This window comes from Rattus norvegicus, chromosome 1, assembly GCF_021556685.1.
Source record: "Rattus norvegicus strain SHRSP/BbbUtx chromosome 1, alternate assembly SHRSP_T2T, whole genome shotgun sequence".
Taxonomy (NCBI): Eukaryota; Metazoa; Chordata; class Mammalia; order Rodentia; family Muridae; genus Rattus; species Rattus norvegicus.
Genome location: NC_141534.1, coordinates 36,297,043 through 36,309,374, shown reverse-complemented (window position 1 = coordinate 36,309,374; position 12,332 = coordinate 36,297,043). Strand labels below are relative to the sequence as shown.

The 12,332-nt window shown below is 40.8% G+C and overlaps 1 protein-coding gene and 1 pseudogene across 3 annotated transcripts in view; one reads left to right on the top strand and one right to left on the bottom strand.

Annotated features, from left to right (window-relative positions):
- Positions 1-5,050: 5,050 nt before the first annotated feature.
- On the bottom strand, positions 5,051-5,148 carry LOC147996677 (U6 spliceosomal RNA; annotated as a pseudogene).
- Positions 5,149-6,751: 1,603 nt separating this feature from the next.
- Zfp972 (zinc finger protein 972) overlaps positions 6,752-12,332 on the top strand; it is a 30,304-nt gene continuing 24,723 nt past the window's right edge. For 2 of the 3 annotated variants that reach the window (XR_015639519.1, XM_087588910.1), the window contains exons 1-2: positions 6,752-6,866; positions 8,860-8,986. Coding sequence is in view for 2 of the 3 variants with exons in the window: in XM_087588910.1 (XP_087445036.1) it covers positions 6,861-6,866; positions 8,860-8,986 (133 nt within the window). In the remaining variant the exon portion in view is untranslated. 3 annotated transcript variants of the gene reach the window in all.

Here is a 12,332-nt window from a genome sequence, read left to right as displayed (position 1 = left end):
CTTGTCCAATGATAAGCCTCATTCTATCTTATACCTGCTTTCACCTACATAACCACATCATCATACATGAAGCATCCTAACTTGGGCCTTCCTTCTTGTTAAACTTATTGTCTATGGGCTATATCATGTAACTCTGTACTTTTTGTCTAACATCCATGTATGAGTAAGTACATACCATGCCTGTTCTTTGGGGTATGGATTATCTTACTCAGAATGAGTTTTCTAGTTCCCTCCATTTGCCTGCAAAATTCATGATGCCCTCATTTTTAATAGCTGAATAGTATCCCATTGTGTGAATGAACCACATTTTCTGTATCCATTCATTGGTTGAGGACTATCTGGGTTGCTTCCAGTTTCTGATTATTACAAAAAAGACTGCTATAAACATAGTTTGAACATGTGTTCTCTTGTGCTATACTGGAACATCTTTTGGGAATATGCCCAGGAGCAGTAGAGCTGGGTCTTCAGGTAGAACTATTTCCAATTTCCTGAGGAACTGCCAGAGTGATTTCCAGAGTGGTCATACCACTTTGCAATTCCACCAGCAATGAGGAGTGTTCCTTTTTCTCCATATCCTTGCCAGCATGGGCTGTATCTTGAAGTTTTGATCTTAGTGATTCTGATTGGTTTAGGGTGAAATCTCGGGTTCATTTGCGTTTCCCTGTTGACTTTAGGATGTTTAATATTTCTTTAAGTACTTCTTGGCTATTTGATATTCCTTGGTTAAGAATTCTATGTTTAGAAGAGACTGCACTCTGTGCACATCCAGACGCCAGAGGAAAACACCAAACGCCATCTGGAACCCTGGTGCACGGAGGCTCCCGGAAAGAGCAGCGCAGATCTTCCCGGTTGCTGCCGCCACGGAGAGGACTTAGGCAGTACCCCACGAGCAAACTTGAGCCTTGGAACCGCAGGTAGGACCAACTTTTCCCCTGCAAGAAACCTGCCTGGAGAACTCAGGACACACGGAGGCAAAATTCCTCTAGGACCGGGCACTTCCTGTGTTTACTGGAAGTCCCACACCCGCGGATCCCGGCCCGCAGCAGCTCTCTGCTCCCAAACCCCGAGGGAGAGAGACCTCACCGCCTGATCAGGTGGGCACTCCTGAGGCTGCAGAGCGGAGGAGACCACCAACACTGCCCACACCTGCCCACATCCATGGCCCAAGAGGCAACTGTATAAGGCCTCTGGGTTCCCGTAGGGGAGGGCCCAGGAGCGGCAGGATCCCTGCCTGAGACACCGCCAGAACCTGAAGGAAACAGACCGGATAAACAGTTCTCTGCACCCAAATCCCGTGGGAGGGAGAGCTAAACCTTCAGAGAGGCAGACACGCCTGGGAAACCAGAAGAGACTGCACTCTGTGCACATCCAGACGCCAGAGGAAAACACCAAACGTCATCTAAAACCCTGGTGCACGGAGGCTCCCGGAAAGAGCGGTGCAGATCTTCCCAGTTGCTGCTGCCTCGGAGAGGACTTAGGCAGTACCCCACGAGCAAACTTGAGCCTTGGAACCACAGGTAGGACCAACTTTTCCCCTGCAAGAAACCTGCCTGGTGAACTCAAGACACAGGCCCACAGGAACAGCTGAAGACCTGTAGAGAGGAAAAACTACACGCCCGAAAGCAGAACACTCTGTCCCCATAACTGGCTGAAAGAAAACAGGAAAACAGGTCTACAGCACTCCTGACACACAGGCTTATAGGACAGTCTAGCCACGGTCAGAAATAGCAGAACAAAGTAACACTAGAGATAATCTGATGGCAAGAGGCAAGCGCAGGAACCCAAGCAACAGAAACCAAGACTACATGGCATCATCGGAGCCCAATTCTCCCACCAAAGCAAACACGGAATATCCAAACACACCAGAAAAGCAAGATCTAGTTTCAAAATCATATTTGATCATGATGCTGGAGGACTTCAAGAAAGACATAAAGAACTCCCTTAGAGAACAAGTAGAAGCCTACAGAGAGGAGTCGCAAAAATCCCTGAAAGAATTCCAGGAAAACACAATCAAACAGTTGAAGGAATTAAAAATGGAAATAGAAGCAATCAAGAAAGAACACATGGAAACAACCCTGGACATAGAAAATCAAAAGAAAAGACGAGGAGCTGTAGATACAAGCTTCACCAACAGAATACAAGAGATGGAAGAGAGAATCTCGGGAGCAGAAGATTCCATAGAAATCATTGACTCAAATGTCAAAGATAATGTAAAGCGGAAAAAGCTACTGGTCCAAAACATACAGAAAATCCAGGACTCAATGAGAAGATCAAACCTAAGGATAATAGGTATAGAAGAGAGTGAAGACTCCCAGCTCAAAGGACCAGTAAATATCTTCAACAAAATCATAGAAGAAAACTTCCCTAACCTAAAAAAAGAGATACCCATAGGCATACAAGAAGCCTACAGAACTCCAAATAGATTGGACCAGAAAAGAAACACCTCCCGTCACATAATTGTCAAAACACCAAACGCACAAAATAAAGAAAGAATATTAAAAGCAGTAAGGGAAAAAGGTCAAGTAACATATAAAGGCAGACCTATCAGAATCACACCAGACTTTTCGCCAGAAACTATGAAGGCCAGAAGATCCTGGACAGATGTCATACAGACCCTAAGAGAACACAAATGCCAGCCCAGGTTACTGTATCCTGAAAAACTCTCAATTAACATAGATGGAGAAACCAAGATATTCCATGACAAAACCAAATTTACACAATATCTTTCTACAAATCCAGCACTACAAAGGATAATAAAGGGTAAAGCCCAACATAAGGAGGCAAGCTATACCCTAGAAGAAGCAAGAAACTAATCGTCTTGGCAACAAAACAAAGAGAATGAAAGCACACAAACATAACCTTACATCCAAATATGAATATAACAGGAAGCAATAATCACTATTCCTTAATATCTCTCAACATCAATGGCCTCAACTCCCCAATAAAAAGACATAGATTAACAAACTGGATACGCAATGAGGACCCTGCATTCTGCTGCCTACAGGAAACACACCTCAGAGACAAAGACAGACACTACCTCAGAGTGAAAGGCTGGAAAACAACTTTCCAAGCAAATGGTCAGAAGAAGCAAGCTGGAGTAGCCATTCTAATATCAAATAAAATCAATTTTCAATTAAAAGTCATCAAAAAAGATAAGGAAGGACACTTCATATTCATCAAAGGAAAAATCCACCAAGATGAACTCTCAATCCTCATCTTCGATTGGTTTATATACAAGTGTGCAATTTCTAGGCTTGAAAGTAAAATGATGCTATCTGGTGCTGGATAGAGGAGCCTTATTTTTTATTATGGCAGCTTGCTATTTTTGTAACATGGTGATTTGGTTGAACACAATAAAGTACAGTAGTAACTGATCTCCCCCTCTTCCTGGATGAGTGAGGAGATGATTAAATGTTGATGTCAGCATCCATGAGCATATTCAGATGAGCTTCTGCTTCTGTTGAAAAGGATGCTGTGTTTGATTGTGGTCCGAAGCTTTGAAGCACTACTTGGCATCTCCTTCCTTGGAGGTCTCACTGTTTAAACATAACAGATTTGATAGCTTGTTGGTAAGGTGAGGTCCAGCTTGTTTCCACTAGGTCATCTTCATGTGAATCCGGTGGTTATACGGTTTTGTTCTAGGGATATTTCATTTTTTTAATAACAGTTTTAGCTGACATTCATGGAGAGAATGAATCCTTAGAAGTGTGCCACTAGTGAAAGGAAATCCTGTCTAGAGTATGTTTCTTTACAAAGCTGTGTCACACCATCCTTTGGGCCCTCTGCTGGAAAAGTAGAATCAAGTCTCAAATAATGCCTTTTAAATTGTATCCTCTAGTATTATAGATGTAGGACAGTACTGTATCATACCTCTGTGGATGTAAAATAGCTTGTACCTGCTTTATGATACGTAGTAGTGACCGTGCTTTATCAGAGCTGTTTTTAATGATGTTGCTCAGAATGTTTTCTTTCCAGATGATGATTGAGAAGCTAATTTAAAAAAAAAAATGGTGCCAGGTACCACAAGAGTAACAAAACTGTGCTGTTTTCTCGGGTTTTGTTTTTTTACTTTTTTTTTTAAATGGATTGTGCTGGATGTCTCTACAGTTTTGTTCAGATGACTGCAGAACCTGGAAAAGCTGTTGCTGCTGTTGATGCATAACACACTGCTATTATTGGTCTTTTTATATAAATATAAATATATATATACAGATATATAATTTGAATTTTTTGAAACTTTACCTGTGCTGTCAACTTTCAAAAAAAGTATCCCCGTTTACTGTGTTGAGTTGGCACTGTACAGAAATTAACAGCCATATTGGTCTAGAAATGTTGAACTTAAGTTTTTTCCATTTGTACAGGGGTAACACACTGTATTAAATATGTAAGGTCTTATATACGTGGGTTTGATTACAAAAACTAATAAAGTATTCTCTAAATTAAAAAAAAAGAATTCTATGTTTAGCTCTGTACCCCATTTTTTTTTTGGTTCTTTTTTTCAGAGCTGGGGACCGAACCCAGGGCCTTGCGCTTCCTAGGTAAGCGCTCTACCACTGAGCTAAATCCCCAGCCCCGTCTGTACCCCATTTTAAAATTGTGTTATTTGGTTTTTTGGTTAATGTGTTGAGTTCTTTATATATTTTGGCTATTAGCACTGTATTGGATGTAGGGTTGATAAAGAGTTTTCCCAATCTATAGGTTGCCATTTTGTCCTATTGACAGTGTCCTTTGACTTACAGAATCTTTTCAGTTCCCATTTGTCTATTATTGATCTTAGAGCCTGAACCATTAGTTTTTTGTTCAGGGAATTCCCCCCTGTGCCAATGTGCTCAAGGATATTTCCCAGTTTCTCTTCTAATAGATGAAGTATATCTGGTTTTATGTGGAGGTCCTTCATCCACTTGAGCTTTGTATCAGGGTAATAGATATGGATGTATTTTCATTCTTCTACATGTAGACATCCAGTTAGACCAACACTCATTTGTTGACGGTGCTTTCTTTTTTTTCCACTGTATGGGTTTGCCTTCTTTGCCCATTGGTGCATGGGTTTACAATTACAGAACATGTCACAAATTTGTGTGTCATTTTTGCACAGTGCTACTCTTTGTAACATTCTACTTTTAGTATACGTGCTGCCAAAGGAAGCACAAACCTGGCATTCTTATCATGACTGTTTGCTTAGGTTTTAGTATGCAGGAATAGACTTGCTAAAAGGCCTTTTATGTAACACTCAATAGAATTCTTCTGCAAAACTCCTAGCAATCAGTCCCTCAGAAGCTCAGTCGATTTCCCTGCTGCTTGTGCTAAAGCTCATCACAGCTTGCAGTATCTCTTCCTCTTACCATCCCGGTAACTCAGTACACTGACAATTCACAGGGTGTCAATACAGGAGAACAAGGCATTGTGTATGTGCAGCACTGGGTATGAAGCCAAAGCCTCCTTCATTCCAGGCTAGTACTTTGCCCCTAAGGAATCTCCCTGTCTGTTTTTCCACTTTTGATTTAAAAACAGTCTCCATAGTTTCCCCTAACCTGCTCTGGATTCAGGAATCTTCTGCTATGAAGAGCAGTTGGAAGCATAAGCATTGGCACCCATGGGGTTTCAAAACTAATCTGAAACAGATAAAGCTCATCCCCACATTAGGTTACTGCTTCTGGCATTACAAGTAAAACTGTGAATATTTCCTCTTTTCTGAGAAAATCTTGCTATATGCCTCTTGCTGGAGTTTCTCCTGTCTCTGCCTCCCAAGTGACTACAAGCATATGGTACAACACCTAGCAAGGTCATTTTTTTTCAAGCTTTAGTAGCATTTTATAATAAGTAGATTGGAGATAAATAACATTTAGATGAGAAATAACGTGCAAACTTAACAAACATAATGTGGAAAGGCTTGACTCACTAACATCTTCTGTGATGAATCTGGCTATTTCTGGTTTTGTTGTTGTTGTTTTGTTTTGTGACAGGGTTTCACAGTGTAGCCCTGGCTATCCTAGGACTCACTGTGTAAACAAGGCAGCCTGGAACCTGCATTTGCTTCCCGAGTGCTGGGATTAAAGGTGAGTATCACTACCTCAGGCCATGAATCTTGAATGTTAAAAGCTTTTGCTCTCCATCCTCCATGAGGAAAACTTTATTTTGTGCTAGGCATCCACTCTAAATTACTAAAAGATAAGCTTCTGAGGCTGGAGAGTTGGCTCAGCATTTAAGAGCACTGACTGCACTTCCAGAGGTCCTGAGTTCAATTCCCAGCAGCCACATGGTGGCTCCCAACCATCTGTAATGGGATCTGATGCCCTCTTCTGGTGTGTTTGAAGACAGTTACAGTGTACTCACATACATAAAGTAAATAAATCCTTAAATAAAACAAGTTCCTGGTAATTTCCTCTTCCCGAACATTGTAAAACTCTTCTGAAATGATTAATGCTTGCTCTGGTTTCTGCAAACTAGCTTATTGCCACTCAGCTGACAGTTAGGCAGTAAATAACTCAAATAGCCGTAAATTCCACGGAAATGAAGTAATTATGAGCTTTGCCATTAAAATCCTCTTACCCTTTAAGCTGGGCCCCAGGAACTGAGGAAAGCATTTGGCTTGTTAGAACTGGATACAGTTCGTGGTCATGTTTTCTAATTAGGTGACACTACATTGCAGACAGACATCAAGGCAAAAATCTTGTACAACTCACTCTCCCAGGATTCCTGCAACGCCATCGCATAGACTTGTGGGAAATGTAGTCTATAACATGGTGACGTCACAGGTCGGTACTTTTTGGTAAACAGAGTTCGTCTTTCCGTAAGCACGTGCGGCTCTTACCCATACCTGGGCCAGATTCTGGTCATGTCTCTCCAGTGGGCTCTCTGACATGAAGGTTGGTCCAGGGTTCAGTCACCCCAGGGGCTCTGAGATGGGCATAGGCCCTGAGGGAACACGCACTGGGTAGAATGGTGGCGAGGAGGAGCTGATTTGGAGAAGCTTTCTGATCATGGGTGGGGATCGCAGGTCCGGATAGGGGGCGGAGAACACGCTGCGGGTAGGTGGGAGTGACCTCTGTGTTAGACTGTATTTAGCTGCCTGAATTCAAGGTGTGCTTCTGGGTCAGAAGAGCTAGTTTGGTACTTGAGGAATGGAGAAGCTTGTAAGGACCAGGATTCCCCGGCAATGCGGGTTGGGTGAAGATCTTTGCCTGGACATGGTGATTCTGGGCTTTCATTTTCCAGCTTCCTGGTGAAAGCATTTGCACATTAAATAGGCCACTCTCATGTGGCTGTTACTGGATTTCTCAGTATGTTTTGGCAAATGGAAATCTGGTCCTTTCAGTGCTGTGTGGGTGTCTGTTCGGGACCTAAAGACCACTGAGAGAGACCACAAAACAAAACTAGGAATTAAAAGGTGAAAACCAAACCAATCAACAAACAAAACTGCTTTATGTAGAGCCACACTCTTCTTTGCCAGTTTGAAAACTGCTGCAAAAGGGTAGATGGTTGAACTTTTAAAGGCACAGACCACAAATGTCTAAATTTTGGGGATTTTCTGCTACATGAGGCATCATACTTTTTGTTTGTTTTCTAAGCAAGGAACAGATAGTAGAGATTACAGAATGCATGTCTGGTTAATACTATTTACTGTTTGTTTTTGTTGCTATGTTGTATAACAACTTAGTTGGAAATGGAGCCAGTTTTTAACCACTGCGAGTACTATCATTCCTATCTTGCTTTGAGGTGACAGAAATTGCTAGGTTTAGAGGCAGAGTCCTGAAGGGAAGATTGGGGTGTGTGATGTTTCTCTCACTTTGTATGGAATAAATTGTGGACTTAAAGATGGTTCCCTTGGATTAGGATTCACCCAGGAAACTTTAATTCCTCATGTGAAAATACCCATGTTTGCTAAAAGGATATTGAGCTATTTCTCAATGAGAGGATTAGATAAAAGAAAATTTGCCTTCTGGGTTGTAAGCTTAGAGGTTGTCAAGCATGGGATTGTAAAACTTGTCAAAAGGTGTTAACAAAGGACACCAGAGGTGCCCTCAGTGTAAGATTGCACACATTCTGCCTGTTTTAGTTGGCTAACCCTTGGTCATATTCTTCTGTAAATGTACAGTTCTGATTTCTGGATTTTGTGTACATAACTGTCTGTCCTGATTTACAAACCTATGGTTGAACCCAACATCTATATTCCCAATAAATTTTCTGTGCTTCTGGATATCATGGCTTCTTCAGTCTCTTACCAAAGGGACTGGGGGATCCCTAAACTTTGTATTGATTGTCCTAGAAATGTCAATCCTATAAGGAGGGGTGGAAAGTACCAAACTACCAACTCTCCGTGTTCCATCAGAGAACATGATGTGGAGAGTGTGAATCCCTGTCGGGATGGAGACACGAGTTGGTGTGAGGACAGATGTGGACTTTTAGAGATTTTAGTGACTTGAGGGGTCTTGAAGGTCTGTGGAGGGAACACAGTCCTGCTGACCTGACAGGCTGTGTGCATCGCTCTCCATTCACAGCCTTGTCTTCCAGGCCTCTGTATAGTCTGGTATTTCTGTTCAACCGATTCAGCTGCTAAGTATGGCAAGCAGCATCTGTGATGTCCCTGTACAGTCTTATGGAAGTGTTTCTTCAATACTGACACTATGTCATAAACACTAAAAGATGGAATTGAGGAGCTTTGGGTCACTCAAGGTCCTCTGATTGCCACGTTGTAGGCTCCCAATCCTATCTTATTTGTGGTTTCATATTGCTTCTTTTTAGTCAGACCAGAGTTTGTGAGCTTGAGACTGGCGCCTGACATTGAAGTCTATTGGTATTTATTTTATTATTAATGGTTTTAATTAACAGTGTGGAATCATTCACTGGTTTTTATTTCAGGAAATGCTGTCATTCAGGGAAGTGGCCATTGATTTCTCTGTAGAGCAGTGGGAATGCCTGGAGCCTGCTCAGTGGAATCTGTACAGGGAATTGATGCTGGAGAATTACAGCAACCTTGTATTCCTGGGTGAGTATCACATCTATAGAGAATTCTTTTTCACCATCAATGTAGCTTCCTCCTTTGGTACAATATCTCACTGAGGTTTCTATTATATCCTTCCTTTTAAGGAAACATTGAGGAGAGTGGTATCCTTAGAAACATGTTACTGTTCTTTCTGTGTTTGTAGCTTGTCTGTGTTGGAAGTATGTTTCCTCCACTCTAGTGGGAATCTTAGAAAGTTTATTTATATATTTCACAATTCAATTATTCATGTTTTCCCTTCAAGTGAAAATCAGAATCTGCAAAGTGTAAGTGCCTTCATAGTATTTCTATATACCAATCAAAACATTTAAAGAATTAATGTTTTTATGATTTCCTTTATTCTAACATCTCTTTTCTTATCAGCATTGTACTGGATGACACAAGCCAAGTCCCAGGAGAAGAACATTCAGTGTTGTTCTTCTATTTTACAAATAGGTCTCACTGTCGCTGAGCCATACTTGGTACCATTTCTGGAACAAACCTAGGAGTCTTTGGGTGTGAAAAGACAAGAAGCAGCCACCATCCGTCCAGATGTGTAGAAATGAAGGTGTTGGTGGGGGTCAGAAGATAGATGAGACATCCAAAAATATAACAGAAAGCCAGGATCTACTCGGAACATTGAGATTATGTTGTGGTAGAAAGTATTTTTACGTATTGCCTTTAATTTCTTCTGCTATTATGAAAAGCCGTCTTGAACATTTATAATTGACGTTTAAGTGTCTAAGCTTGTATGTCCTCTCTGGTATGCTTTCCTTATATTTAAGTTGCTTGCAAAAGTCCTCATTTTGTTAAATATACATTATAATGGAAGACACAGGGACATGCCACTCAATGCTGGTCAGACTGTTATTTACTTGGCTGTGTGTAAGGAGCAGGCTGACCTAGAAAGTACCCTCCACCCTGAAGGGAGGCATTGACCCTAGTCTGTTTTGACTTGGGAGACTTTTTATGCATGTATTTATCCTCCTTGGATTCGAGTTTACCTTCTAGTGCCTCCTTCAGGGCTCTCTATCTGTGGATAGATATTGTTTAAATTTGACCTTGTAATGGAATATCTTGTTTTCTACCTCTGGATATGGTATGCTTGGATGGCATCCATGGTCTCTTAGAGTCTTCAAGACATCTGTCTGTCCATGTCCTTCTGGATTTAGAGCTTCTGTTCAGAAGTCAGGTGTAATTTTAATAGGTCTCCCAGTATATATTATGTGGCTTTTTTCCCTTGCAGCTTTTAACATTCTTTCCTTGTTTTGTATGTTTAGTGTTTTGATTATTATCTGGCACAGGGACTTTCTTCTCTGGGCCAATCTGCTTTTTGTTCTGTAAGCTTCTTGTACCTTTAAAGGCATCTTCTTCTTTAAGTTAGGAACATTTTCTTCTATAATGTTATTAGAAATATTTTCTAGGCCTTTGAGATGGGATTCTTCTCTTTCTTCTATTCCTGTCTTTCTTAAGCTTGGTCTTTTCATGGTGTCCCAGATTTTCTCCACGCTTTATGCCAGGAATTCTTTAGAATGAACATTTTCTTTGACTTCTGTATGACTTTCTTCTACCATACCTTCTACATCTGAGATTCTCTCTTGTACTTTTTCGGCGATGCTTGCATCTGTAGTTCCTGTTAACATGCCTAGATTTCCTATCTCCAGGATTCCCTCAGTTTGTATTTTCTTTATTCTATTTTTGTTTTCAGGTCTTGAAACAGTTTCATTCATTTCTTTTCTGATTGTTTATTTAATTATTATATTGGCTTTCTTTAAGAGATGTATTAATTTCCTCCAATTATTTGTGTTTTCATGAATGTCATTAGGGATTTATTCATTTCCTGTTTAAGGACCTCTATCACCTTCATATAGTTGGTTCTAAAGCCTTTGGCTTGTGCTTCAGCTGTGTTGGAAGACTCGGGGCTTGCTCTAGTAAGATAGCTAAACTCTGGAGGTCACAAATTGCCTAGGGTGTTGTTTTGTCCTCACACTGGCCTCTCTAGCCGTCTGGGTTTGTGGTAATTATAAGTTAAGGTGCTGATTTCTGCATTTGTCTTACTTAATTGGCCTGGATGGCCTGTGTTTATGGTGATAGGTGAGTCTACTGGTTACTATGGTGCCTCCAATGTAGTTTTGAAAGCCTGGGTGACCTCTCCCCTTTTGTGTGCTGGCATGGCCTCAGGGCTCAGGGTGTTCCCATTGTTTCTGGGCATCTGGGTTTTACCTTGGTTCTGAGGTACAGTTGTGTCCTCTGGATTCTAAGGAGTGTTGGTAGTCTTGTAGGCATGGTCTTATCTTGGGTTATGGATACCAGCATGGCCTCCGCCAAAGCAGGGGGCTTCTGCTATAGATATAAGCCCTACAATTTTAATTTAAGAAGTAAAACACTTTTATTTGTAAAATTTTGTAATATTATGAATTATTTCCAGTTATGTTAGAGCTAGCAAAATGCTTTGTTGTAGAGTCTAGTCACTAGGAAGCATTATGTCTATATTTAACATACGTCCAAAAGGAAGAAGGGAACATGTGTTCCCCTCTAAAGGTCTCCTGTTGATGTTTAGGGCCATTGACTTCCAGATTTGTTCAGTAGACACTGAGTACAAAGTAATTACAGTGGGCGTCTCCACTGCTTGAGAGATTTAGGGTGAGTCCAGAATCTAAAATCCTTCACAGCATGAGAGAATCATCCTACTGTATTGAGAAGCATGAGGGATAATTCATCTTTCCCACAGATAGGCGTGGGAGTTCCTGGTTTGGCTTACATGCCAGAGGGAGTCAGGAGCAGCAGATGCTGTTAAGTCCTATTCCCCATGCATCCTTATCCTGTGATGAGGCTAGAAGCCATTTACTCTGTAGTTCTGTGTCCCATCTGAGTGTAATGTGCTATTGGAACCTAGCAGTGTTTTTCATGTAAGTATAGTGTCTAGATTTAACCCCTTTAACTCAAGAATTCAGTTTTGATACTCATTTTCTTTTATGTACATCTGATTTTGAATATTATTCGATATTAAGTAATCTTTAAGTTGAATTTCACTATGTTTGAGACACCTGCCTTATGCTTAAGTTTGGCATGTACAGAGCACTGTCTAATGGAAGGTGTGCATTTGTCTCTCCCTCCAATATTCTCTCTGTAAATGAATTACATTTACACTTATCATGAATATCATCACAGCTCTTGTCACATTAAGGATAGGTACTCATTGATAATGTGATTATACCAATTAAGTATCTTTCTTGTAACAACTTATACTAAATTAGTGGCTCTCATAGTATTCAGATGTAATAAATGAAAGTACTTTATCTTTCTTAAAAATTCCATCCTTGAAAATTCATTGTCTTGATTCCTTTACAGC